This window comes from Zootermopsis nevadensis, unplaced genomic scaffold (assembly GCF_977971745.1).
Source record: "Zootermopsis nevadensis isolate Lab colony 2312 unplaced genomic scaffold, Znev_1.0 Znev_ptg000057l, whole genome shotgun sequence".
In the NCBI taxonomy this organism is placed as follows: domain Eukaryota; kingdom Metazoa; phylum Arthropoda; class Insecta; order Blattodea; family Termopsidae; genus Zootermopsis; species Zootermopsis nevadensis.
Window position 1 is genome coordinate 2,033,415 of NW_028259188.1, and position 27,450 is coordinate 2,060,864.

Consider the following 27,450-nt stretch of genomic DNA (forward strand, 5'->3'; position numbering starts at 1 on the left):
AACCCCCAAAATTCAATGCAGGATCACTAACATGTAAATGTGATATTTGGTAAATGAGAGTTGAATCTTTCTTTGTTTCTGTTGCAGGAGTATGAAAAATGTGAGGACTATTGGGCAAACAACCTGGAAGAGGAACGTTTTCTGTATGAGCAGGAACAGAAACTCAGTGATGAAATTTTTCAGAATTGATGTCCAAGATTAGAGAATGTGAGGAAATGTTTGGTGCACAAGAAGATGATAGCGACATGTTGTCAACAATAGAGGAGAGCGGAAGTCTCGAGAAACAGGTAAAGTGATTGCAGATCATAATCAGAATGCCTATAACCGTAGATTCATTTCATAGAAACACAAGTAATGTTATCAATGGAGAATTTGAAACTGTTTCAAAATTTAAATGTGCAGGAATAGCTATGACAAATAGAAGTAAGTTTCATGTTAAAAGTATGAATATGACAAATTTTGGAAATAGTTTGGGGAACTTCATGATATTCACACTCATTCAGTAATGAAATGTAGCAGGTCGTGATGGGTCAGATATATAGTTTGGATGTGAGGGACAGGACATAAATACAGAATTTTTGTTGGGAAACTGATTTAAAATCGGCCACTTGGAATATAAAGAAACAGGTGGAGAGATGTGGTGATAGATTTTAAAGATGAGTGGTGGATACAACTAGATTAGGATTGTGTACAGTGGTGGGTTTTATGATTGGAGGTGTCGACCTTCAGGTGCTGATACCAGAGAGTTGGTACCGGCACCAGTGACCCAGAATTTCTATTCAAGGTGCTTGCAACCAGTGAATCATCTGCCTTGTTTGATTAGTGTGCTACACGTTTCTCCCATATCATGTGTTCTGTTTCTTTGTACATGTCTGTGCCAGCCATTCATCGCCCAGATGATGGAGGTAGTATGACCTCTGAAACGTCGGTTAAAAACCCAGAAGACAGAAGTCTTCATACTCACCGCTGTGGAAACCTCAAATCTTACAATTTGTTCTGTTGAGGAATGTAACATTTACCGCAAGCCATTTCAGCAACGTCGGTGCGAGTAACTGAAGTTTAATATGGGAGTAACTTTGAGGGTGATGGCTCCTAAATCCTTTTTGACGTAAATACGTCTATACGGAAAGGAAGTTTATGTATTGGCTTTATTCTAAATATTTCCTTTATACTTTATTCCTACCAGATACGTAGATTTGTGAATCAAGTTTCTCTTTATATGGACGTTGAAACTGTAATCATCGTCCAATTCTCTAGGTAGTAGCGTTGCCATATTATTAACATCTACTGGAACATTGATAACTTGTCCCAGTATCCCAAATGCACCCAATTGATGTCTTAACCTCCCAATTTGCATAAATGGAAGTAATGTAATGTAATGTTATCTTCAATGTCATCCATCTTGTTACGAAAGTGGATTGTTGACGGCAATAATGTAACACAACAATGCACGCAAACTGACCATTGTTGTCGGTCCATGTTTACACATTGTTGATATGGATCGACAACAATGGTTATGTTAGCTAAGAAACTAATTGTTACGTCATCTGTTTACTCGGCATTGTTGCATTAGTATATATTGTCGTCAACAATCCGCTTTCGTCATTGGTGAGTTGGTAGTAGAGTGAGAGCGAGGATTGGGAGTGGACGAGACCCCCACCGGCACAGCCTGGAGAGAGGTAGGGACGATGCTTGCGCTTGCGCAGGCCTCCGCCCTCAGTTAGCTTTTTGGTTGTGTCCAGTGGGACTCGTGTCGAACGAGGGCTGCCAGAGGTCGCCCAAGGGCAACCGAGGGCGACCGATGTTCAGCAGGCCAGCCGAGGCCGTCCCCAAAAGACGGCCAAGTCGGCACAACGAGTGGTTAGACTACTCGGCTACCCTGACTGAGGTTTTCCGTGCTTTTCCTCAGTTGTAAGGCGAATGCCAGGGTATAACTTAATAGGGGCACGGCCCGCCACCAACACCCCGATCACGGAGGCCATCAGCTGAAGTGATCTTCCCCCCATGCCGCAGAGGCCTTCAGCCGAAACGGCCCCTCCCTCTCTGGGTTCAAACCCCGGAGATCCAACCAACCAAATTCCTTTGGACAACTTGCCTGACGGGATGACCTCCCATCAGCAGCAACGGATCCCAGTTTGAATGGTCGAGGCTCCCGCCACGACGTAACCCTGTTAGCAATAGCAAAATTTCCGTTTCTTATATTAAGACTGTTTACCATTTCCAGCAATGCGCCTTGTGCGCAGGAATGGTTTCACCTAGGTAGGGACGATGCTTGCGCTTGCGCAGGCCTCCGCCCTCAGTTAGCTTTTTGGTTGGTTGGTTGCTTTCGTCATTGCGGAAAGAGTTGAGCTGTGAATCGGTTGTAAAAAAAGTGCGTCGTAGACTAAATAATTTTGACATTGTGTTTCATTACATTACATTTCATTTCGTTATATTACATTACATTCAGCTACCTTCCTTTCATTGTCTAAAACGTCAGAACTGTTTAAGAAATGAAGAAAGGTGAAAGAAAACGTTATCAACTACTTGAAGTACCAACAGCAACAACTTCAACAAGGTAGACTGATACTCGTTCGATATATTACGATTACGAAAACTCTTATGAAAACTGACTTTATGATCGATTTTAAGACGAAGATTTGCAAGGGTGGGGTTGAAGGTAGAAAGTTGACTGACCAAGAACAGTTGGCCTCTGAACAGCGAAGTAAAGAACTAAAACATCAGACCTACTTAACAAATAAAGAAAAGCGAAAGAATACTTACATTGATAAACGAGACCATATTAACGACACACGTAGAAAAACAGGCGAAGATTTGCAAGGGTGGGATTGGACGTAAAAAGTTGTCTTACCAAGAACAGTTGGCCTCTGAACAGCGAAGTAAAGAACTAAGACATCAGACCTATTCAACAAATAAAGAAAAGCGAAGGAAGACTTACATTGACAAACGAAATATTAAATATCAACAGAAACCGATAGACGAAAAACGCGAAATTATCGAGAAGGAAAGACAAGGACTCTAGAGAATGCGCTCCGAAAAGAGCGCTTTGCTCTAATCTCTTATATAAAAGTCTGGTTTCTAAGAAGCTGAAGATTAAAGTACACAAAACAATAATCTTACCTGTTGTTTTGTGTGGGTGCGAAACATGGTCTCTCACTCAGAGGGAGGAGCACAGATTGCAGGTGTTTGAGAATCGAGTGTTGAGGAGGATATTTGGGCCTAGGAGAGAAGACGATGGGGCATGGAGAAAACTGCATGATGATGAGCTTAAAAATCTGTACTCCTCCCCCAACATTGTCAGGGTGATTAAGTCGAGAAGAATGAGATTGGCGGGGCATGTAGCGCGCATGGATGGGACAAGAGGTTTGCACCGGTTATTGGTTGGGAAGCCTGAGGGGAAGAGACCTCTGGAGAAACCTAGACGTAGATGGGAGGATAATGTCAGGCGGGATCTATGGGAGATAGGAGTTGAAGGAGACTGGAGTTTGTTGGCCCGGGACAGGGTCCGGTGGAGGGATTTGGTTAATTCGGTGATGAACCTTCGGGTTCCGTAAGCCATCTAGTTAGTCAAATATAAATGTTTCAGATTTGGAATTGCGAATTTTGATAGTATCAAGTATGGGCTTATTAGTTGCCCATTTTTAAATACAACAAACACTTGCAGGTAAATTATATTTTACATGTAACTAATATTTCCAATTTTTAGAAGATTTATGTATGACTAACCTACCATTTGCTTAAGGCCCTGAGGAAACCCAGAAAAAATGTTACAACAGTTAACCTGGTAAAAATTTGAACCAGAAACTCAAAATATAAAGGCGGGGTGATAAGGACTTCGCCACATTTGGTTGTGAATGTATTGAATGTTGTTGTTTTCTGGGTTCTGGTGCTGTCATTACGCTTGAAGATCACAGTTGACATCTTCGTGGCAAGAGTATCAAATATCAATCGGTCTGTACTCACTTCCTGGTTAAGTGGTACTTTATTAATATTGTTAAAAGGTATCCACGTTAACATATTTATTTTTAGCAATGTAAAATTTGCTGCAGAGAATTGTGAAAAAAGTTAATTCTAAAATCCATGTCATTGAGAGATTGTTTTATTCTTGGCACTTAAAAGTACGCAGTTGAGTAGGAACCTTAAGTCTAACCTACATAAAAGCATTTAAATTCAGATTTGTGAAATCCAGTAATCTTGCCTGCTCAGAAAGTAAGATCACCGAAGAAATGGTTTTGGGTGAAATTGTAAAATTTATGTGACAACATTTATTTGCTTGTGATTAATAATCTCTTTCATGATAAAAATTAACGTTTGAAACAAGTTTAGAGTTAATTAATATATATTTATGTTGTAATTTTTTTATATTTTGTTGTAGATATTCTGGTCCTGACATGGTGAGGAAGAACGGTAAGCTGTGGCCACTTTTTGTCTTGTTTGATATAATATTAAGGAGACCCAGTTCTCTGTGACCTTTTACTTTTTGAGAACTTTCACAAGTAGCTGTATATCTTGTTACAGCCTATCCATTAGTGGGTAGAAAACAGTTTCTGTTCTTATTAATATATTTATTAATTACACTGTGTACCGTTGCAATAGTGAAGGTGGCCATTTCTGAGATATGGCCCTATGAGGTGGACTGCTACCTCAGATTGTAGGTTAAAGAAACTAATTTTAAAATTTCTGTTTTCATGAGTCCTGCAAATGCCCTTATAGCAAAACATGCCGAGCTTAGTTTAAGGATGATGTATTGAATATGTGTTTTCCAGTCTAAATTGTTATTAATTTGTAGGCCAAGAAATTTTATTTGAATCAATTTCCTCCATTATTTTATCTACTCGTCATACCATATATTTCGACTTACACAAGTTCTGCTGTTAGTACAAAATTTCATGAAATTTGTTTTGTCACAATTTAATGTGAGTTTACTGGCTTCAATTTATTTGTTTAATCTAACAAGGACATCATTTATGTAATTTTGAAAACAGGCAATTTCTGGATGTGAAATAATAATATTAGTATCATCTGTAAACTACTAAAATAACCTTTATGAGTTCAGCCTGGAACTCCATCCTTATGTTGAACTGATCTCAGTTTTATATTCTTGAATAAAGAGTATTTATAAATTTTAAATATATTTTGTTGTTCATTGATGAACTTGCAGGCACTGTAAAGCAACAGACTGGAGATGCTGATGTTGCAGCTATAACTAAAGGAATGCAGACATTAAAGATCCCAAATAGGACAGGTTGTGGGACTAAAGGAAGAAAAACTGTTGTAGAAACCAACTATTTATCACTGGACTTGTCAAAGCTTCGGAACAAAATTGCAATTCATTATGATGTGGAATTTAAACCGTCACCATTTCCAAAAAGACTTTTGAGGTGTGTATAGCCCCATTATAGTTTGCATATGATATGTACAGGTAAACTTTGTATGATTTTTATGGGATAATGAATAATAATTATGTTAACGTTAGATTCAAAATGGTTATATTTAGTTTTACAATAATTCACTCTGATTTGCATTATTTGGTAACTGGTAAGATTTTAATTGTACATATTTCAATGCACTGTTGTTTTTTTTTTAAATTATCTTACCCACAAATCTAGGAAGTAAATCAGTTTTTACGATGTTTTGAAGATATGTTGCGTGTGAAAATGTGTTTGCTATAATACCAATACATTTAAATCTAACAAATACTGAACTTTTCTGCCTTCAAAGACTTTGTACATCCATGGATATTTGTGTAGCTAGCAGCAAAAATGAATTTCTTACCTGTTGTCTATCTTGTTTAGGTCAGTTTGAACAATATTAAAACTTTTAATGACTTGCTTCTCTGATAACTCAGAATACTATGATGTTAATTTTCTCACAGTAATTTGTGTGTTGTTGTTAATAAGTAGGAGGCTGAATGTTATGTTTTGTATTTATGCAATTTGGTAGAATAAATGCATTGCTTATATACTTACAGTTTGTTATTGTCAACATTGTCAGTGTTTGTAAAATTCATTACAAGTTTAGGAGCTAGCCAAAACTTTAGGGACCAAACGTAATGTGGTTTGCCAGGTGTTGCTTCATTTAACAGTACATTGCAAGCAGGTCCTTTCTCATTGTGATTTTGAATTAATGACTGCTGTCTCCATTATAGCATTATTTGTAGATGCATGTTAAAAAAGTCCTAAATTTTTGTTTTTGTAACAATACATACTCTAGTCCAGTGATTTTGAACTTGTGGGTCAGAATGAATTGTGAGGGTGCCTTGAAAGGGTCACAAGCTTAACCTTTTCCTCACTGATTGTTGCATTTGTAACCACACTTGGAGGATACAATGAGGATCTTTGGTTAGTGTATGAACTGTAGTGATCTGATAAGAACAGTTCCATTATTTAATAAAACTATTAATGATAAACTGTTTGCACAGCTTTATTCAGTCAGACTTTCATGAAATTCTTCAGGTGTGGGTCCATTGCATGCGCTTTATATAAACTATGTTTATTTGTCATAAGAGATATTTTGATTTGAGGTTATGTACATTGTTTTGTATAACAATAAAGATTCAAATTATATAAGTTGATATATAAACTTATAGTATGTAGCATCTAGCTTTCTTGAAGTTCATGACATTTCCAGGTACTAGCATTGTTAAGACCAAAGTAGTTAGGTCTGTAATGTAAAAAAATCTTGCTGTTTTATTATGCCTCAGTAGAATCTTGGTAGATTAAAGGTGTTAAAATGTTATTGCACAGTGTAGAAGACTAGGTTGCTTCTATTATAAACATGTATGTTATGCAGATTGTGTATGTTGTATTGAATTTTTATGCTTATAAATATATCATGTTTCTGTATGTTTCTAGTTTTGTTAGAATTACTGTTGAAACTGTATAACATTTTGTGTAATTATACATAATCTCTTATTTCAGACGTGCAATGGAAGAATTCAGGCGGAGAAACTTTCCTGATCGATATCCAGCTTTTGATGGGAGGAAAAACTTGTACAGTACTCGAGAGCTGCCAGAGGTATGTTTGGTTTAATTTAACAACAATAAGCTGTTGCTGCTGGTAATGTTGATGTGGATGTAAAGACATAAACCTTATGATAGAGGCAGTACGCTCGTTTGAAACATTGATCATTTCCTACCAGACTACACAGTGCGACATCCCAGATGACAGCCGTCTTCATACTTATCATTATGAAAGTCTCAAATTTTGCCATATCAGAGTTAATTAAAAAAGTTGGTTTTCCTGTGTATTTGTTGTAAGATTTATAAGTCTTCAGTTCTGAACATTGTGGTACATACAACTATTGAAAGAGGTACTGTGATACTCTGTAGCAAAGTACTGAAGTGTTTTTTTTTTCAGATAACTGATCATTTCACGGTGCAAGATGATGAATCTGTTAGGGTTAAAGAGTGTGAGATTACCATCAAATACACATCTCAAGTTAATTTGGAATCCCTCTCTACATATATGAGCAGTGAGCGTACACTGGAAATCCCACAGAAAGCTATTCAGGCTGTGGATGTTGTGCTGCGCAATGCACCATCTTTGCATGGGTAAGTAGTTAATTAGCTGTTTTGTGACTCTTAGTGTACCAGAAACATCTGATTGGTCTGTAAGGTATTCATCAATACTGTGTCAGTTACAGAGATTGTGTAGTGTCAAATGAAGTGAATGAAAGTATGTAAAGACTTGAAAGATGTCTACCTCAAGATACTCACTGGTAGTGCCTGCAGGGCCAAGGAAGAGCTAGAAAGCACTGAATCATGGTAACCAGAAAACCTGGCTGAGATTTGATCATGAACTTGAGGAGGATTGTGACATGATAATTGTTAGTTAATTTTAAAACGTGCAAAATAATTATGAATGTTGATTAAAATGGATATGAATATTGTAAAAACTCTGCATGTATTTAGTTATTATTCGTAGAGAGATTTTTTGGTTTAAGGGTCAATCTGCAGGATGATAGAACTGGAATTTTTCATCCCAAATTTCTATGGCATTTTAAATAATAGTCTGTGATATAAAATTCCAATTGATTCTGTTCAAAGTACTTTTTTCTGTGATCAGTACATTTTTATCAATCAGCGTTGAGTTGTCAATGATTTAACTTACAACAGTGCTGTTTGTGCAGGGCCGGATGGGTCTTTGGTAGGTATGTTTGCGTCTGTGTGGGTGAAAAGGGGTTACTGGTGAGATCTCTTTCCTGTCAGGGTTAACATGGGGAATAAGGATGATCACCAGCTGGATTGTAGAAAATTGCTGTGAAGTGGTGAGGTTGCAGGAGCGTCAAGTTTTGCCACAGTTGTTAACACTGGTATATACTATATAGTATATGGTTTATTAATGTTGATGAAGATGATTCTCGTACGTACAACACAATGTTTATCAGAAAGAACACAGCCAGCTTTACAAAGAGGATGAATCCACTCTAATTTCTCGGATTGCTGCCAACTAGGCCACAATGCAACTCTGTTATTCCCAAGTGTTTGGGACTGTTTCTACCAGTTGCCACTTCCCTACCCTCTTTTTACTGAAAGATTCCTGGAAAATAACTGCTCAGTACTTAGGTTTTTCAAAGGAGTAGCAGGTATATGGTGTACAGAGTGCATGTGGATACCTGCGTTTTACAGCTTAGTTGTGTGTGCTTGCCCCCTGGGCTTGAACTCAGGGGTCCATGGCAGACTCATTGGCTAGACCAGTTATAAACTGTGTTTTATCTCTCCAAACCTTTCATGACTATACATTATTAGAATTCTGAAAGGATTTTCCCTTTTTGAAGTGTATTTACAAACTGCTAAATCTTCTGTTTACTTGTTCCTTGCTTCAGCTTTATGTCAGTTTTATCTTGGAGTATAATTTTGTTTGATTTTAGTTTTACCTTAAAACACTGTATCAGTAAATAAATTGACGTTCTAAAATTTAGCTCTGCTTCTTCAGATGTTAAACAAGAAACACGAATTGTATGAAGTACCAGTAATCAGCTCATTATTGGCATGTCATTCATATTTTTCTCTCATTTTCCCAACAAGATACTTAAAAATATGGCTTTGCTGCTTCCTATATATCAACTAGAATTCATGATGTAATCGCAGTATAATTCTGTAAATTGTGCAGTAGACATGAAGTGCTGAAGCATGAGAAATAAAGAAATCTATTAGAGTTTGAAGTGAGTTCATAATGAGTCTTTAGCCTGGTTTCTGACTAAGTAATTTGTGGTTTTCCTGAGTTTCTCCACCAAAATTCTGGTATAATGCATTAAAATATGTCAGAACTACTACTTCCCGATTTCATTAATTCTTTCACTGAACGCTGTATAACATGAGGCATTTAAGAAGAAGATAATTCTGTGTTTTTCTTTGACAGTCGGATGCTGTCTTTTCGCTATGCAGGCTTGGTCTGCAGGGGATTTATGGTGGATAAACTGTTACTGAAGTGGGTTTTTTCTGAGTTCTTTTGTTGTATCCTGTCAGTTATTGATTAAAAAGTGTTCCATACTGTCAGTGAAGTGTGTGACTATGCAGGACATTAACAGTCTCATACCTGTTGAGACTTCAACCCTGAAGTTCGCTTCAGTGATGATTGTATTTCATGTCGCTGTTTTGTTGAGGTGCATGAAGAATTTAATTTGAAACTTCTTTTCTGTGTTTAATAAGATAATGGTATTAATGTTTATCTTGTTAGGTTTGTGCAAGTTGGACGCTCATTCTATACTCCTCCAAGCGGTACAATTTTGAAACTCGGTGATGGACTTGAAATGTGGTATGGAATGTTCCAAAGTGCCACTTTGGGCTGGAAGCCATTTGTGAACATTGATGGTCAGTATATTTAATGGTTGGTAATACTTGGTACTTGATACAGGGGCTTGTCTTAGTGTTAGCATTACCCTCTATATTTTTAGGTACCTTGTTTAGTTGGACATCATTACTCAACCCCATGAAAAATTTATTGCAGATATTGTCAGTAAGCATATTTGCAAGTTAAATGTCAACTCTAAACAGAATCACATGTGCACCAAAATACATAACCAGGTACTGAAAAAGACACTTTTGTGTTTGCCTAAGATGAGGTGTTTTTCTGAGCTGGTGTGCCAAGATTTATAGTAATGTTTATTATTAATGGGTCATGTGTACTACAGGCTGCTGAACATTCTTTGGGAAACAAAATACATCAGGCATTGAAAACATAGAATACATATGAGCTTTTATTGAAAAATAAGCAATATTTTTTCCATTGTTATGAATTCTTGGTATTTGTTACATTTTTCATTTTCGTTTGTTATTGTGAATAACATTTTATTTTATAAAGGTTAATTGTGAAAAAGGTCTATCACTTCTTTTTTAAATAATCCAGGCCATAAAATTGTTTCCAATGAAATTCATTATCCAGAAGACAGAAATCTTCATGCTCACCACTGTGGAAATCTCAAATCATTCTCATTATCAACAGTTTGTACAACTGCTTTAAAATAATTTGGCACCAAAGGGGCTAAGCACATAAGTGGTGACAAATAAGGCATTTTTTTTATCAAAAGCTTTGGGTTGGTGGTCCAGTTTTTAGCTCTGAATACGAAACTTGGCATGATTTTTAATGACTTACAGGTTTTCTGCATAAAGTTGTAAATTATTTTTCCTTGTATTGAATTAAAATTATATCACATTAAAAAGATTTGAAATAAAAGTTGTAGATGTGAATGGGATATATGTATTACTTGTAAATGTTTTTGTATGTGATGCTTATTTTGAGAAGCTTGATAAAGTTTGCAGAGTTGTGTAAAATAAAATAATTTATAGTCATGTACATTTTTAAAAATTGGCCATCTGTTATGTAGAACCCTTCAGTGGAACTGTAAAATCGGTGGACGAGTATGAATACTGAAGTAATCATACTGCAGCACTAAGTTTATTTGTGACATTTATTTCTGATTTAATTGTGATAATTATGTTTGACAGTGACACATAAAGGTTTTCCATCACCACAAAATGTTGTGGATGCCATTTATGAAATCTGCAGACCTCAAGATCACAGTGAGTTGAACTACAATCAGAAGGAGGATTTCAAGAACTATATCAGTGGTAAGGTTGAGAATAGTTACTGAAAAACTGCATTATCCCTTTTAGTACCAAGCCAGTACATTATGCCATAAGACTGCGAAGCAATTTTATTGAAAAGGAAGACCTGTAGTTAAGAGATATATTTTTCTTTGGAAATGTAGTTTACACATTCAACAGAACTGTGTTCATATATGAGCTGTTAAAAGCAAGTAAAACGTTCATTTTGCAAAATACATTTTCAAATTAACATTGAATTTTCACATTTAAAATAATGTTCTCCAAAGATCAAAAAGTTATGAACACAATTAATACAAGTTGCTAGGAAACCACAACAAACTCATTGTCAGCATTGTTATTCACAGCAAAAGCATTACAGAGATCAGTTGGATAATGCTGTGTAAGGAAATAATTGCTGTTTATTCTGAGAATTATTAAAACCATAAATGCAAATTATAAGAGATATTGATTGTTAAAAAAGGTGGAACATGTAGTTAACACTGAACTTCAAATACTTAAAGTTATGAAGAAAATAATATGGTTGAAAACTCTGTTGATCAGGGACCATTATGTCCCTTTAAAATTCACTTCTTAAGGTTTTCAAATGTGGCCTCTTCAAGTAAGGTTTTTGAACTATAGGGTCCGTGCTAACCATATGCTGGTCTTTTAAATTGTGGGCATAAGAGGAGAAGTGACATTATATACTTTTCTCAGGAGGGACAAAGTTATTTTAAATACTCAGCAATGTGTGTAGGCCTATTGTTAATTTATTTACATACAGATTTGTGTCCTCACACTATAACATCTGACTGTTGGTTTAGCTATTTGAATAACATAACATGAAGATGGCTGTTTTCTGGGAACTTCTGCCAGACTGCATGGCACTATAACCCAGAAGACAGTCATCTTCATGCTCATCACCTTGAAAATCTCAAGTCCTACTAAGCAGCAACATTATTTGGTACATAGGAGTTATCTCCTTTTTGCATGAAGGTTTTGAATTCTAGTTTAAATAGCATTTCTGAAAGCTTAATGAAACTGCAGTCAGAGTCCTCTATTAAAACTAACTTCTTTTAGAAGTTAATATAGCCAGTTAGCTTAGTATGACTAGTGTTAGATTCCCAGCAGAGGCAGAGGATTTTTCTTCAAGTCCCTGCATCCAGACCAGCTCTGTAGCCCACCCAGACTTCTTTCCCGTGGGTAGTAGATGGGCCTTTCTGCAGGGGTAAAGCTTGGATAGGGCATGCCGCTGAACGAATCATTCCCATGTAATGCAGAGGTCAAGAACATATGCCAGCTTGATGTCCTGTCCTGTCAAGTGCCTTCATTGTATGTGTGACAGTCTAAAAGTATACAAGTTGTTGGTATTGAATTTTATTTGTTTCAGACTTAAAGATTGATTACATGATCCCTAACAACCCAACCAGCAAGCGAACATTCAGGGTAAACGCAATTGCTGAATGTCCAGCAAAATTACGGTATGTTCAATCTTTTGTGAGCTACAGTCATATCTTTATGTTCACATGTTTTTCATCAGTAGATAGCTGTGAATGTACAGGAATGTTTCTGACTTCACATGTGCAGTTATATGAAATGAGAAATATGATAGCTACAAGTTTGCCTTGATAATTTCTACCATCTGTTGAAATCTCTTAAATTATTTTTCCTGGAAATAGGGATCTGTGTTAAACAGAAAATTTTTTAAAATGGTAAAAATTTAGTTTCCCTGGGATTGCATTATGAGTATATTTTATGATGTTACAGGAATATTTTGATTTACATGTAATGTTTTTTATTATAAAGATTTCAGTTGGATGACGGTCAAACGATGTCAGTTCAAGAATATTTTGCCCATGTCAAGCGTATACAACTGAGATTTCCACATCTTCCATGCCTTCATGTTGGTTCACTTAAGAGAGAAAAGCCAATATATCTTCCACCAGAGGTATAGTACGCTACTGTAATCTTGAGACTTGCAAGGAATGCAGGAAGTCCAAAGTGTTAAAGGCTGATGTTATCTTTCCTCCTTCACCCCAATTCCTCACTCCGAAAGTCTCAAGATTACAGTCTTACACTGTAAGAAACATTGTTTTGAATTGATATATGATTCTTTATGCACTGTAAATCAGCCCCTATAGAACAGGGTGGGACTGTTTACTCTCTGACTGTATTTGGACTGTTTCTTAATACAGCTGACATTATTGTCATTTTATGCAGTAGAAAGGGATTTTCCTTTCCATACAGATGGTAAATTTTGCTGTTCCATTTATTGTATTTGATTCTTCCTTGGATTTCCTCTCATTGGTGTGGACTGTCTTATAAGAAAACCTTCTCCATTCTTCACTCTCCTCTTGTATCTGTATGTCTTCTTTCACTTAGTCTGTCCTCATGCTTGGTCTCCCAGTCTGTTTTTCAAAACACTAGAAGGTGTTTGTGTTCTTTTACTCATATTTACAGTGCTTCATTTCAAATATTTAAAAACAGAGTTCTAAGAGTACCAGATGTAAGAAAAATATATTTAGTGGTTTGTGAACTGAGTTAAACAATGATTTATACACTTTCTGTATCGCTAAGTTAGTTAAAACCAGGACATATTTCTAGAAAGAACTGGCACAGCTTTTATGGCATGTCTGACAATTTTAACATGTTTTGACAATCTTTATTTTTTATATTTTAAAGCAAAATTGCAGGTATTCCTTACTGGTGCATGCTGCCACAAAGAAAGCTCTGGTTACAGGGGGCTGAAAAAGTAGATCAGGTGGGGAAGCAAGAAATACAAGCAGAATTTTATTTGGGATACTCTTGGAAAGCAGTATGTGTTTAAGATTTACATTTTGGGCATATTCCTGAATGATTTCACTTTGCTTGAAACCTGTAATTTACATGAACATGCATTGATAAATTTCATGATATTATGAATCTGCTGTGATCATACATTGAAATGCAGTTCTTTTTTACAGTTGTGCTCAATCTCAAAACATCAAGTGATTAATAAGAAAATGAGTAACAAAGAGACTTCTGCAATGATAAGGCATACTGCAACAAGCACTGATAAGAGAAAACAAAAAATAATGGACATGGTATGTTATCTTGGTTGTCTTTCTTACTGTAGCTGATATTGTTTTTTTATTTTGTTAAATTACCTCAAGTATGTCTTGCATTCTGAACTTTTGCTTTGTACATGACTTGAACACACATTTCATAAAGTGAAACACACACACTTGAGTGATTAGTACTTCTGCTGAATATTTGGGAGGTTCTTGGTCCAAGGCCTAGCTATTGTGGCTTGAGATTTTAGTAATTCTCTTCAACTTCTCTAGGTAAGTGCTGGGATAGTGTTTTAAGACAAGGCCATGCATGACTGGTTACTTCAACTTCCTTCACAATTCAAAATTCTATATCTTCTCATTCAGCAGTATATTCTCTATATAAACTGTGCAATTAAAAAAGTGTTGTTTAATGAGCAGCACAAAACACATTCATTGTGCCAGTATTTTCTTACCTACGTTGGACTATTTCAATGTTGGACACCATTACATAAATTTATTGAACAAATACTACAAGTGACAGTACAATGAAACGACATACAGATGAAAAAGGTAACCTTCTAGTTTGCATCAAGGTAGAGGTTTACGATATGGAAGCCATTTAACACATGGCAAACATAAAGGAATTATTTAATTTCTTGCATCACTTTGTCCAAGGTGTCACAACTTCCACTGAATTTGGATATGTGTATTTAATTCATGAAGTATGTGTGGCAGAGGAGGTTAGTAAACTGCATCCTTTGCATAACCCCATTAGTGTCAGGTCAGGGGTTCTGGGAGGCGACGTGCAAGGCAGGTTTTCATTAAGGTAGTCACCGACTTCCAAATGCCAGAGTTGCAGTGCACAATCCTGCTGGAACTAGGAATCCTCTTGTGGAAAATCTTCTAACAGTTGTGGCATTAACCACTATTGGAATTTGATGAGATACATGATGCCTGTAATTGTGCTCTCTTCAAAAAAGGTCTGACCATAAACCATTGTTCTGGATAAATAGCGTGTGGCTTTTTGGTACCCCAGATCTGGATAGTATGTGTGCTCACACATCTAATCAGCAGGAAAGGTGTGGAGAACCTGTGGGGTGTACTCCTCCTGAGGGTACCTTGGGCTTTCTCACCGAACTTCAGTCCATGGTCCAACTCAAACCCAATCTTGTCCCTGAAATTTAATTTGTAGGCATCCGTCTGGCATGTTTTTCAGCAAAGATCATGGTTCCGTGTATCTCTTATTGTATGAACTTTTATGTTCTGCCATATATGTTGAGAAGGGCTGATCATAATTTGTCATGGAGTGAATTATGATTAGAGGCCATTTCATATTCATACATCTCAAGTTCTCGTAATGAATATTACGAACGTTATGAATGTTTGGACTCAACCCAGCATAATGTATTAAGTTACTTTGTTGTTATAGTAACATCAGAAGAAAGTATGTTCTGTGGATGGAAGTGAATTAGTGAGCTCTCTAAAAATTAAGTATTGCATTTCTGTGGTGTAATCTGTAACTGTATCACTTTTGCAGATTAAGAGGATAAATATGTGAGTGTGTGAAAAGAATAGTGATAGCAAATGGAAGGATCAATTACTATTCCTATATATGATTAAGGGGATAATGTTAAGCAGTGTGTGGTGTAAAGTACACTTTTGTAACCTTTGTGTCTTTCAAAGAGTATTACTTTTCAATTTTGATGTTGCTTTAACATAAAAATGAGAATGTGAATTATGTGATGAAGTACAATATTAGTATTTTAACAACTTTATATTTTAAGATGGCTGTCTTCTGGTTGTTCCACTGTGTAGTCTGGATGATGGAAGAAGCAAGGACCTCTGAAATGTCAGTAAACTTCTACCAGACTACATGGTGCAACAACCCAGAAGACAGCCATTTTCAGAATCACCGCCATGAAAACCTCAAATGCTACTTAACTTTGTTGGTTTCACACACATTGAATGTAGTGAAATATGTGGTTGTTGTGTTTTATATACAAAAGTATTGTGGGTTGCTTCGATTGAGTACATACTTAAGTAATGTATGTATCTTTGACATCCTCAAAATTTTGCATAATTTGTTGTTGTTCAAGCTATGCAGCATTTACTACATATTTGAGTGTGTTTTGGTTTTATTTCAGTTAAGGTCAGTGAGATTCAATGAAGACCCATGTGTCAGAGAATTTGGTCTCTATGTTGGAGGAAAGTTTGAAGAAGTAAGTGCTCGGATCCTGGATGCTCCGAAGTTGGAATATGAAGTGAGTACATTAATTGAAACTTCATATAGTGAGTCTCCTTGTAAACATTGTTCATTTTTCAAGGACATATTATATTCAAGCATTTTATTTTTGGGGTTTATTACACAAATATGTTTAATGTAACTTGTAGTCTTTCATCACATACAACAATAATTCAGTTATTATCACAGATGTATGTTTTTGAATAACATGTTTCAGTATAATAGACCATCTTCAGGCTTCCATTTTACAAAATATAAAATATGTGAAACAGAAGGTCACTGTGTAATTTTGATTATTATTGTAGAATAGTTTGCTATCAGTAGGTTGTAATAAAATTTTAAAAATATTTTGTTGGATCCAGCATTACAAATTTTCATTTTTAAATACGTAGATGAGATACGTTACATATTTAAAAACATACATTGAAAGTGTTTAAAATGAAAATCATTGCTAAGTGGTTAACAATCCTATTTTTTATTTGGGAGGCCCCATGTTAAAATCTTGGCCTGGAGACTGCCTATCCTGACTGGGTTTTTTGTAGTTTTCCTCAGTCCCTCCAGGCAGATACAGGGATAGTACCTTAGATTAGGCCTTGACTATGTCATTTCACATCTTTCCAGTTCAGTTTTGTACAGTTGTGTTTTTTAACATAGAGTACATAAAATGGACTTAAATAGAATTGTTATTTTCAGAATCAGAGATCTCCTACAATACCAAGGAGTGGTGTGTGGAGAGCATCAAATTTTGTTATCAGCGGTAATTTGAAATCTTGGATAATTCTCAACTTAGACAGTTATGTAAAAGAAGATGCACTCGGGTGAGTATTAACCAAATGTGATGGCAATTATATTGCTTTGATTTTAGCAGAGAATTATGAAATATAATGTGATACATAAGATTGAGGTGAGAAAACTTTGTTGTAAGACTGCAAGTACTTCTGAAATATCAGTAGATGAGTATGATGATAATAGTTTATAGACAAATCAATACTTTTCATCTAATGATTTTTTAAATTTTGTCTTAATACAGTACTTGAAGAGCCATCTGACTCACCGTCAACTTATAATTCACATATTTTATTTTATTACAGAACTTACATGTATTAGGTAGAAGCCTGTTTAATAAGAAGTTTTTGGAAGAATTTATGAAGCCTGATTTCCTTCAAAATTCTTGTTCTGTATCACGATTTTAGCATTAGTGTAAATTAAAAATTGGGAGAGTAGCCCATTGCAAACAATGGGACATAAAAATATCAGTGTTGGTCTAATATAAGTTGTATCTCGTTCCAGAGAAAGTCACCACCCCTTGCTCTAAATAGGTTGAAAAAAATTAGAATGAAATCATATAGTTCTCAGCTTGCAGCCTGCTGATATGTATTATATATCACACATTAATTTTTGGTATTATTGTATCACCCTGCATGATGATATTTATGTACTTTTTAAGTGAGTGGATAATAACAATGTCAAATCAACTAATTTTATAAGGAAAATAATTGAGTAAAATGTTTATCTGTTTCTAATTGGAACTCCTCACAGCACAAAGCATCATTAAATAAACAACAAATGAGTAAAACATCCTCATGCTCATCTCCATTAGTTAATCAACTGATAGCCATCAAAACAAATATATATATTGCGAAACTTACCTGGTATTGTTGAACATTAAAGAAACATGCCTTAATGGAAGTAATACTTTTTAAAAATTAAATGGCACACAATATTTGAAGTGCCTGCATATGAGGTGTTTGTGTCACCCCAGCTTCAGACGTTGTGGCACCACGGCAGTGTTACTGATAGTAGGAAATTAAGAAGTAGGTGGGGTGTCCTTTAATGGCATGCACTTCATTTTAGTTTCATGAAAATCTTTCCAGAGAAGGTAGTAGACTAAAATAGAACAGATGATGTTAAATCAGATGACTTGAAATACACTGTTCCAAGAATAGAATGATTAATAATTATCATTAAAGAGTGACTATTCAGTTGGAAAACTAGTTATTGTCTTCTGTTTATGTAATACTACCACTGAGTCTACAGTCATTTATCCTATTCTTTCCATTTCATTAATGGTTTTGTATATTTAAAATTAAAATTTGCAGGCGTTTTGGAGAATTAATGCAGAAAACAGGGAAGAAATTTGGGATGAATATTGCACGTCCATTGCAATCACGAAGTTTGCGGTTTCTAGCAAGGGATACATCTGAATTGCAGGAATTCTTCACTTCAATGAAACAGAGAGTTGATCTGATTGTTGTTGTGATTCCAAATGTGAAAAACAGTTATGGTAAGAGGTCTATTGTATGAATAAAGCACTCTTCCACCCTTGTTTAAATAAGAGGTTCTTTGATTAACTTTTGTCTGTTGAAATGTTTTGGTCTGTATGGTGAGGCTAGCAGGAACTAAATTAATAATTATACGCTTTAGTGTTCCATGTATGTATATAATTTTGGCTGATACACATTTTGAATATTTTAATTTTGCCTGATATAACCTCAAAGTTTGGAATTGTTGACATATAAACATAAATATTACTGTCTTACAGGATGTTGTGCTGTATAGTCTGGTACAACTTTACTGATTAAGAAATGTGTTCTCTATTTTATTATAATTTTTGTGGTCTTCTTGTTTTGTTGTATGAATTAACATTTGTTTTCAACTGTGTTGTAGCCAAGGTGAAGCAAATTGCAGAACTGAATGTTGGAGTGTTAACTCAATGTATAAAGTCAACAACAATGCAACGTATGAATGAAGCTACATGTTCCAATATTCTTCTGAAAGTCAATTCAAAACTGAATGGAGTGAATCACACACTTTCATCTGTGTCAAGGTAAGTCTCATTTATGAAGTAACTTTTATCATATTATTACATATTTACATAATATTTAACCTAAGGGATCCATAACTACAACCATAAGATTTAGTTCTTCCTCTCTGTTTGTTTATCTGTTGTACTTTCTCATAAACGTCCAGTTAATTTTCCTTTCTGACTGAAGTAAATATCTGAAACTGAACATTAACTACATTCTGACTAATGTTTTGAAATTACACTGTATTTACCACAGGAAAAGATATTGTACTGTTTATTTCCAGTTTCCAATTAAATACTTGAGTCAACTTTCCCTCTTTGATACTTTTGCAACTGCATAGATTATGTAGTGTCAAGTGGTGGGATGGTTGTGGGTTGGAAAATGATTTGGAAGTGTTCTGTAGGCTATGTTTAAGGTAAAATACAAAGTGAGCCACCTGCTCTGCTGCAAATGTGAGTAAAACTTTTTTAAGGAAACTGGGACATGAGCTCATGTATTTCTTCTCTGGAGAGATGTAGTAATATTTTTGGGCATAAGTAGTTGATTTTAATTAAATTTTAAAATGATTTCTACCTTGTGAACAGAAGGCTTTTTAACATGAAAGTCCAGTTTCAATCCCAAGACAGTCCATATGTGGTAGTATTACAAATTTTGCACTGAGTACTTTGTCTTCTTTCTGCCACTCATTATTTGATCAATGCTCATCTGTTCTGTTGCCGTCTCTGAGGTGTGTATCAGACCCTGGGCTGTTCATTTAATTTGTGCACAATACCTCTCATCACTTTGTTAGTCATTACTGCTTTCCAGTGCCACTTTATTGCCTTTGAGTACCCTCTTTCAGTGCCATAACTTCCCTTCAAGTACTTTATATAAGTGGTAAGTACCTGTTTATAGCCTCCACTTATTACATTCTGAAGTGCTGCTCTTATACGTGAAGATCGTCATCCAAATACATGTCATACCCTTGAAAGCTTTGGAAACAAATAAGAATCATGTAGTGCCACATTAAGTGTAATAATCTTCACTGTTAGAAGTGTGTGGCCGAACATTATTGTCTTAATACATGACGCAGGTCTTCTTTCACAGGTAGCACATTGAAGTTTTTAAATACAAGATTTTAACTTAGGCCTTCCAATTTGATAACCTTAATTCATTATTTATTCTGGATGAACAGTCTGATTTGAGGTGGTTGTGCTTTGTGCTGCCTTTACCACACAGTGTGCCATGAATTGCCATCCCTTTTACAACCACCTGTGTAAGTGGCAACAGCATTTAAATATCTGCAACATAATATTTATTTGGAGTCTTGTATTTTTAAACTCAGCGCATGAATTAAAAGAGCCTCCCCAGTAATGTGTGTCTAACATGTGTCCATATAATAGCATTGAGATTACCTTTGTTTATGTAACAAAAATTAAGTGTGCTGTAGTTTCAGCTTACAGCTGGCTTTATGATTAAAACTAGTATTTTTTTTTGATAAGAAATGAAAGAGTTTTCCTTTGTTCTCAGGCCGCCATTCTTTGAATCTCCTGTAATGATACTTGGAGCTGATGTGACTCATCCTTCACCTGATCAAAAAGATATACCCTCTGTTGTTGCTGTAAGTATGTGCATACACGGTCTGCATTCTTTTCTTGAATCGAATTCATCAGATTTATATGGGCATTAACCGTTTGATTGGTTATCAAAAATAAAGAGTTTTCCCTGTGAATAAAACTCTGGCTCATTTTTGTGGATAAAATTTTTAAGTTGTTAGGGAAGTCACTGCGATAGAAATGTAAGCAAGCATAAAATTCCCTTTCCTTCTACACAGATTCTTGTATGCAACACTTGGTTCAGCAGAAATGTGAGTATCTTCTTGGAAACAGAGTTAGTGAACCTCTTAAAGAACTAGGACAGAAATATATCAAATGCTGCTTCAATGTATTTTAAAATATTTGAATATAATATGCATTTATCTGTTTATCATTACACATTTTATCTTTTAACACCATGTGTTGGTATTTAAATGGTTACTTGGTCACTTAATTTGCAGTAATGTTATTTTTCTATGTTAATGTTGATGTTTACTTGTGTGTATTATCCAAAAATAAAGTTACAAGATCCACAAGTTTGAAGATCAGAGATTATTTTCATATGCTCCTTGTTGGTGCAAACTTGAACTTGAAGGCTAGGTTATTTAAAAATGATCATAAATATTCCTTAATGTTGCACAGAATGTGTGCTGTCTTGTCTCGTGTGACACACTTGATATTCAAGTGAAGTGGTTTAGAAATGAAACTGACGTTCAGCCATGCTGCGCATGTAGACTCTTTGTGATGATAATGCACTGCATGCAACTTTATGGATGTTTTGTATGTGTACACTATACGGGGAATATGTTGTCAGTGTAAAATTGATAAATTACAAGAAGATTTAAAACCAAATACTGATAAATGGTTTTGCAGTATAGTGAATGAAGATAGGTTATCCAAAATAGAATTGAAATTGATACCAAAAGGTCACTATGATAGGCTTTCCTCCAAGTTCTTGATGGTCATTGCACCATTGCTCCTTTCATAATTCCTGACGAGGTACGCCAAACTAGCCAGGATGTAAACATAACCTTGGTTATGAGATGGAACTTCATTTCAGACCCAAACTTTTCTTTTTAATTTGATGATGCAAGAAACAAGTGTGCAGTAGATGTTATACTTTGTTAGATCATCAGGGGTCTTGCTGTGTTATCTGTAGAAATTCCTTTATTTTAATCTAATCAACTTTTCTGTACCTTTTGCAGGTGTGTGCCAGTCATGATCCAAAAGCATTATTCAAATACAACATTCAGATTCGACTGCAGCCTCCGAAAGTTGAGATCATTCAAGACTTGGAAGCTATTATTAGGGACCAGCTGTTGTACTTCCATGACGTCACACATTATTTGCCAAACAGGATAATATTTTATAGAGATGGTGTCAGTGAGGGAGAGTTTGCAAAGGTATATTTTAGAGTTACAGGATTGAGGGGAATTAAATAATGAATTTATATGAGTCCTCAGGTTTGGTGACAATATACTGTGTTTACCTGATGTTATGCTGATAATTTACAGCGCAAATGGTTTCTGTGATCTCTGATAAGTGACAACACGAGTGATAATGTTATCAGTCTTCTGATAGTTATGGCATAAAAAATACAGAACTTCATTAACTTGTTAGCTAGTTTGTATGGCAGTAAGAGTAAGCAGAATGTAATGATTTCTGTTTCTGAAATAGCCTTATTGATAAATTATTCTGTTTTTGAGTTTTTGTATTATGTCTTGTTTTCCGAGATATCACTGAATCAATCTTTTACACATTTTTCTTTATGGTTATAATATACCCCTATTTTTAATGAGAATAAAGTAAGAAAACTTTGTCTTATAATTGGGTAAATATGGTATATTGTCTGTTGTATAGTTGTTCCTATTGAGGGGTTGATGTGAGTTTGAGAGAACACGGGAGGGAATTTTGCAGTTTCTACTGTACTTTAGTAGTTTTAAATCTTTTCTCTTTATATTGTAACCAAACATACAATGTAGAATTAAATGAAATAAGTATTGTTGTATGATTGGTGTGGTCTGTTTTTGATTGCCACCGTGAATTGAATCCCAGTCATTGAGCTTGAATCCAGCCATTTTACTGAGCTATCCTGTCTTATTCTTAATATGGAGTTTGGTTAAACAACTTTTTTCTCTATAATACTGCTGTCTATGTTGTTTGGCCAAGAAGAAATTTTTACTGAAAAAGCTTATCTGTTTCACATTATTATTTTACAGGTTTTGAATAGTGAGCTGACTGCTGTTAGACGTGCCTGTTCTTCAGTGCAGCAAGGATACAAACCAATGGTGACATTTCTTGTTGTTCAGAAACGACATCATACTAGATTTTTTCCCACACGTAGGGAGGATGAAGATGGCAAGAACCGTAACGTACCCCCAGGTACTGTGGTTGACTCTGAGATCACACACCCTGTTGAGTTGGACTTTTTCTTAGTGAGCCATGCCAGCATACAGGTAATATATTTATTATTAGTTTCCATTACCAGTATACTTCAGTATAATTATTAATTACTTCAGTAACATCAAATTGAACATATTTTAAACAGCAGCCAACTGGTTTTGGCTATTCTTTAGTGATCATTAGGGACTTGTACGCTTTAAGAAGTTATTAACCTTTATTGCATAGAATTTAAATACTTTGTTCATTATCTTACCACTGGTTTAAATTACCATATAAAGGTGTCAAAGTGCAGAATACTATAAAATAAATTGTATTATTATATTTTAAGCCAGAACCTCCACATAAAAACTCAGTTATTAAGAATGATTTTATTTGCCTGTATATGAAGATATAAAGTAACTAGTCTTTTTGTATATCACATAAAATTGTGTTTTATTTGTTGCATACTCCTCTCCCTATGTTACATATATTAGCAGGAAGAAATTGCTAGATTGGGATTTTGGGTGTCAAACTCATTAACTTTACTGTATTCTTTTAAATATCCAGTGTACAATTGAATTAGACCAAGTTTTAGTAAGCGATGCCTAAGCTTTCACATACGGCGGCCAGTATTCTGGCAACAAGTATTTAAAAGGTTAATGCCAAGCTCAAAGGAAAATTGGTCATCCACAAAGACGGACTAATGATAATTGAAATAAATTATTAAAATTAATGTTTTTATAATATTCTCACTGGTATTGGAATAGATTGTCAATTACAGTCTATATAACTTTTGCTGTTAATGTGTTTTTACAGGGTGTGAGTCGACCAACCAAGTATCATTTGTTGTGGAATGATGATAATAATATGACAACTGATGATCTTGAACAGCTTACATATTACTTATGTCATATGTTCTCAAGAAGCACACGCAGTGTGTCCTATCCAGTTCCCACATACAATGCACATTTGGCTGCATCTCGTGCTCGTGTGTACCTCGATGGGTGAGTATAGAACTGCTGTTATGAAATTAAAAGAAATGAGTAGCTTGAAAAATCTATACATCCTTGGTATAGTTATTATCCACTTTGATTATCAAGGTTAAGTGGGAAAGTGAATGAAAATGGCACGTGATGCTTTATTAACAAATTATTGACATATATAGGATCAAGGTCCTAATATTTATCAGAAATGATTTCCAATAATTTTATTAACAGAGCTCTTATAGGCTCAGTGGTCTGATATTTTCATGTAGGTGGTGTGTAATTGTGGAAATGCCAAAATTAAAGTTTAACCAAGTCAAAATGGACCATTAAATGATATTGCATATGAGGGAAGTTAATAAGAAACACTCCATCATTCATCATCCTTATGATGGAGGCACTAAACACCTCTGAAACATTAGTGAACTTCTAAAAGACTACGTGGTGTAGCAATCCAGATGACAGCCATCTTCATATTTGCTGCTGTGAGAACATTTAAATCTTGCTATGAATAATTTATTTACATTCCATGGGTCCATAAGACAGTCAGATGACAATAGGATGTGGAATAAGTGATAATAATACAATACATGTTATACAAGTACAAGTCATACTATTATATAAATGTCACATAATACAAAACAAAGTATTCACCTAGAGAAATGATAAGCTACAAATAGATCTACCCATTATACACAAGAAAAAATTATTACTTATTTGTAAACAACATAAATTCATCGACAGAGTAAAAGGAGTGTGTAATTAAGTGTCTTTTTAATGCTACCTTAAATTGCTCCTTCTTATTTACAAGACTTGTGAGATTTGATGGTAGACTGTTGAAAATTTTGATCCCTGCATAATATGCACTCTTCTGAAAACATGAGAGGTTGGCAACTGGTCTATGAAGCTGATTTTTATTCCTTGTGTTGGCACTGTGTACAGCAGAATTAGTTTGAAAGAGTTCTTGGTTATTTACAATAAAGTTCATTAACGAGAATATGAAATCTCTTAAACAGACTTCTACATGAATTTCTAGGTTTTACACCAGCCAATAATCTAATACTTTTCTTTTGTAAAGTGAATTTTTTTTTACTGTTTGATGAATTACCCACAAAAATTATTTCATACTTCATTAAACAGTGAAAATGGCAAAATATTCTGATCTGAGTGTGTCTGTGTTTCTCACATGCAACAGTGATCTAACTGCGTAACATGCGCCACTTAACTTAGGTATCAGTTCATCAATATGATTTGTCCAATTTAGGTGATTATCAATTTGCAAACCCAAGAATTTTGTGTTTATTGACTCTTGTATATACTAAGATACACAGTGACTGATCTGAGTGGAAATAACTATGCTAACGATGATGATGATGACAGTAATAGTGACTCTGCTAGTTACACTGATAGAAACAGTAAGAATATTTTATTAGGAAGAGTATATCTGTTAGAAACCCATGTATTGTATGTGCTGAGAAAAAATTAGTTATATTCTAGTAATGAAGGTGATTTTGTAATTAGTACGAAATATTCCATTGGAATTCCTGCACAGTCTTTAAATCATTTGGGTATAAGGATGTATTCAGCAGTTATGGTTTTATGAAATATTGCTTAAAATTACAGTCATGAGCAAATAAGTGGAATGGTTGAGCTCTCATTGTGTTATTTAGTATCATCAATGATATTATGAACTTTAAGACTGTGGGTCTTATATTACCTATAGTCTGTTTTCTATAGAACATTTGGCTTTTGATGTAAGTGACCAAAAACAGAATTATTTACTTTATTTTCATAATGCTTCTCTCAGTCTGAAGGACCTTGAGTTCACGATAGTCACACTGTTTACAGCAGTTAAGTAGTCAAGATATCAGACCTATGCCATTTGATTACTTGACTCTGACTCCACGGCCCTGGTTATGTGACTCAGTGAAGATCCCTTCAGAAGAATATTTAGAAAATGTGCCCTAAAAAATTAACCTAAACACCGATCTGCTTTCCTGTTACCATTAAACCTTGGAATTCCCCAATGTGTTATGTCCTGGGACTGGAATATTGGTGGCAGATCAGGCTATCTTTATTCTACAGAATATGAAAGTAATCATCTTGTTTTCTCTTTTCAGGAGAAAGATAACATTGACAAATCTTGCAAACGAGCAGAGGAAGTACTTTGAAAGTTCTGTTTTGAAAGCGATTATAAAGGACTTTCCTATGTATTTTGTATAGAAAGGTAAGTAATATAAATTCTAGATCTAGATTTAAAGTATTTAAGTTATTCCTGTAAGAAAGACATTTGAAAACTAAGATTTTATTCTGGTCATTGATTTTCTTCACATAAGTTCCCAGGTTTTTTCCTTCCTCGAGACTGGTGGAGATATCGTGAAGTGTCCAAGACCTAGTTCAATTCCTACTACTGTTCTCGGGTGTTTATTATTGGTAGTCATTGAACAAATTGTGGAAACTCGGTGCATGTGAAGACATTATTTCTATAATTGGCTCATAATGGAAATTTGCATCAGATTTAATATGAAGGTTCTCATTATGTTAAAGATAGTTCAGTTGTTTCAGTTACAATGGTTTAGCTACAGTTTATACGCTTTTGTGGTTATCATTTAATGAACTGAGAGGACTATGTAAGGTGAACTTGAAAGAAATGGATGGAAGCCATTCATAGCTTATTTCCGGGTACCATTTGTCTGCAGTGGACTAAGGAAAACCATTGCCGAGAATGTCGGATGTGCAAGACTAGTCAGAAGTACTTCGTGAATACTTCAGACACAGGACTGCTACAGTCATCAGTCTTTGTAATTAAAGTTGGAGGTAACTGCATAGGTTTGAAGTCGCTTTATATGTTGTATGGCATTGAAGGGGAGGATGACTGTGACAAACCAATCTATGAAGATTTGGAGGAAATAGTCACTGCTGTTTTAAGACATTATCTTAACATTTGCCTGGAGAGACTGAGAGGACCCATGAATAGACCTCAGGATAGCCAGACTCTGGTCTAAGAATTGAACCAAAGATGAAGCTGGAATGCTAACTACGTACATAACACCAATGTTTAGAAACTGTCAAGTGCATTACTGTCCTAAATGTCCTTATTGTGAAAATCAGTTTGAAATTTTATGTGTATTCAAATTCTTTTCAAGCTTTTTTAACCGCGATGTTTTGATTTCAGTTTCAGATCAGTATCACGTTTGAACATCAACTGTGTATTTCGAAGAAAGTGTTTCTCTTGTATTTTGTTATATGCCAGATTGATAGAATTCCATTAATTCAGAATGTGAAAGGTGCATAGAATAAAATAAAGTCATAGTTATGTGTGTTTGTGTAAAAAATGACGTAGAATGAACTCGTTATCAAATAAAATAAACATAATATATTGTTA

The 27,450-nt window shown here is 35.0% G+C and overlaps 1 protein-coding gene across 4 annotated transcripts; it reads left to right on the forward strand.

The window, feature by feature from the left end:
- Positions 1–98: 98 nt before the first annotated feature.
- LOC147871423 (protein argonaute-2-like) lies at positions 99–27,450 on the forward strand. 4 transcript variants are annotated; one of them, XM_087361280.1, is made up of 20 exons: positions 99–287; positions 4,376–4,407; positions 5,162–5,381; positions 6,921–7,017; positions 7,360–7,553; positions 9,682–9,815; positions 10,950–11,072; positions 12,436–12,526; positions 12,852–12,993; positions 14,009–14,128; positions 16,222–16,338; positions 17,013–17,137; positions 18,419–18,603; positions 18,987–19,146; positions 20,636–20,726; positions 21,906–22,103; positions 22,920–23,156; positions 23,899–24,086; positions 26,186–26,292; positions 27,241–27,450. In XM_087361280.1, the coding sequence occupies exons 2-19, from the start codon at positions 4,392–4,394 to the stop codon at positions 26,286–26,288; spliced, it is 2,541 nt and encodes an 846-aa protein (XP_087217406.1). In that variant the 5' UTR covers positions 99–287; positions 4,376–4,391; the 3' UTR covers positions 26,289–26,292; positions 27,241–27,450. The 4 variants fall into 4 exon arrangements, with proteins under 4 accessions (XP_087217406.1, XP_087217403.1, XP_087217405.1 ...); XM_087361277.1 differs by lacking the exon at positions 99–287 and adding an exon at positions 2,330–2,557; XM_087361279.1 differs by lacking the exon at positions 99–287 and adding an exon at positions 2,330–2,557 and having other exon boundaries at positions 27,247–27,450.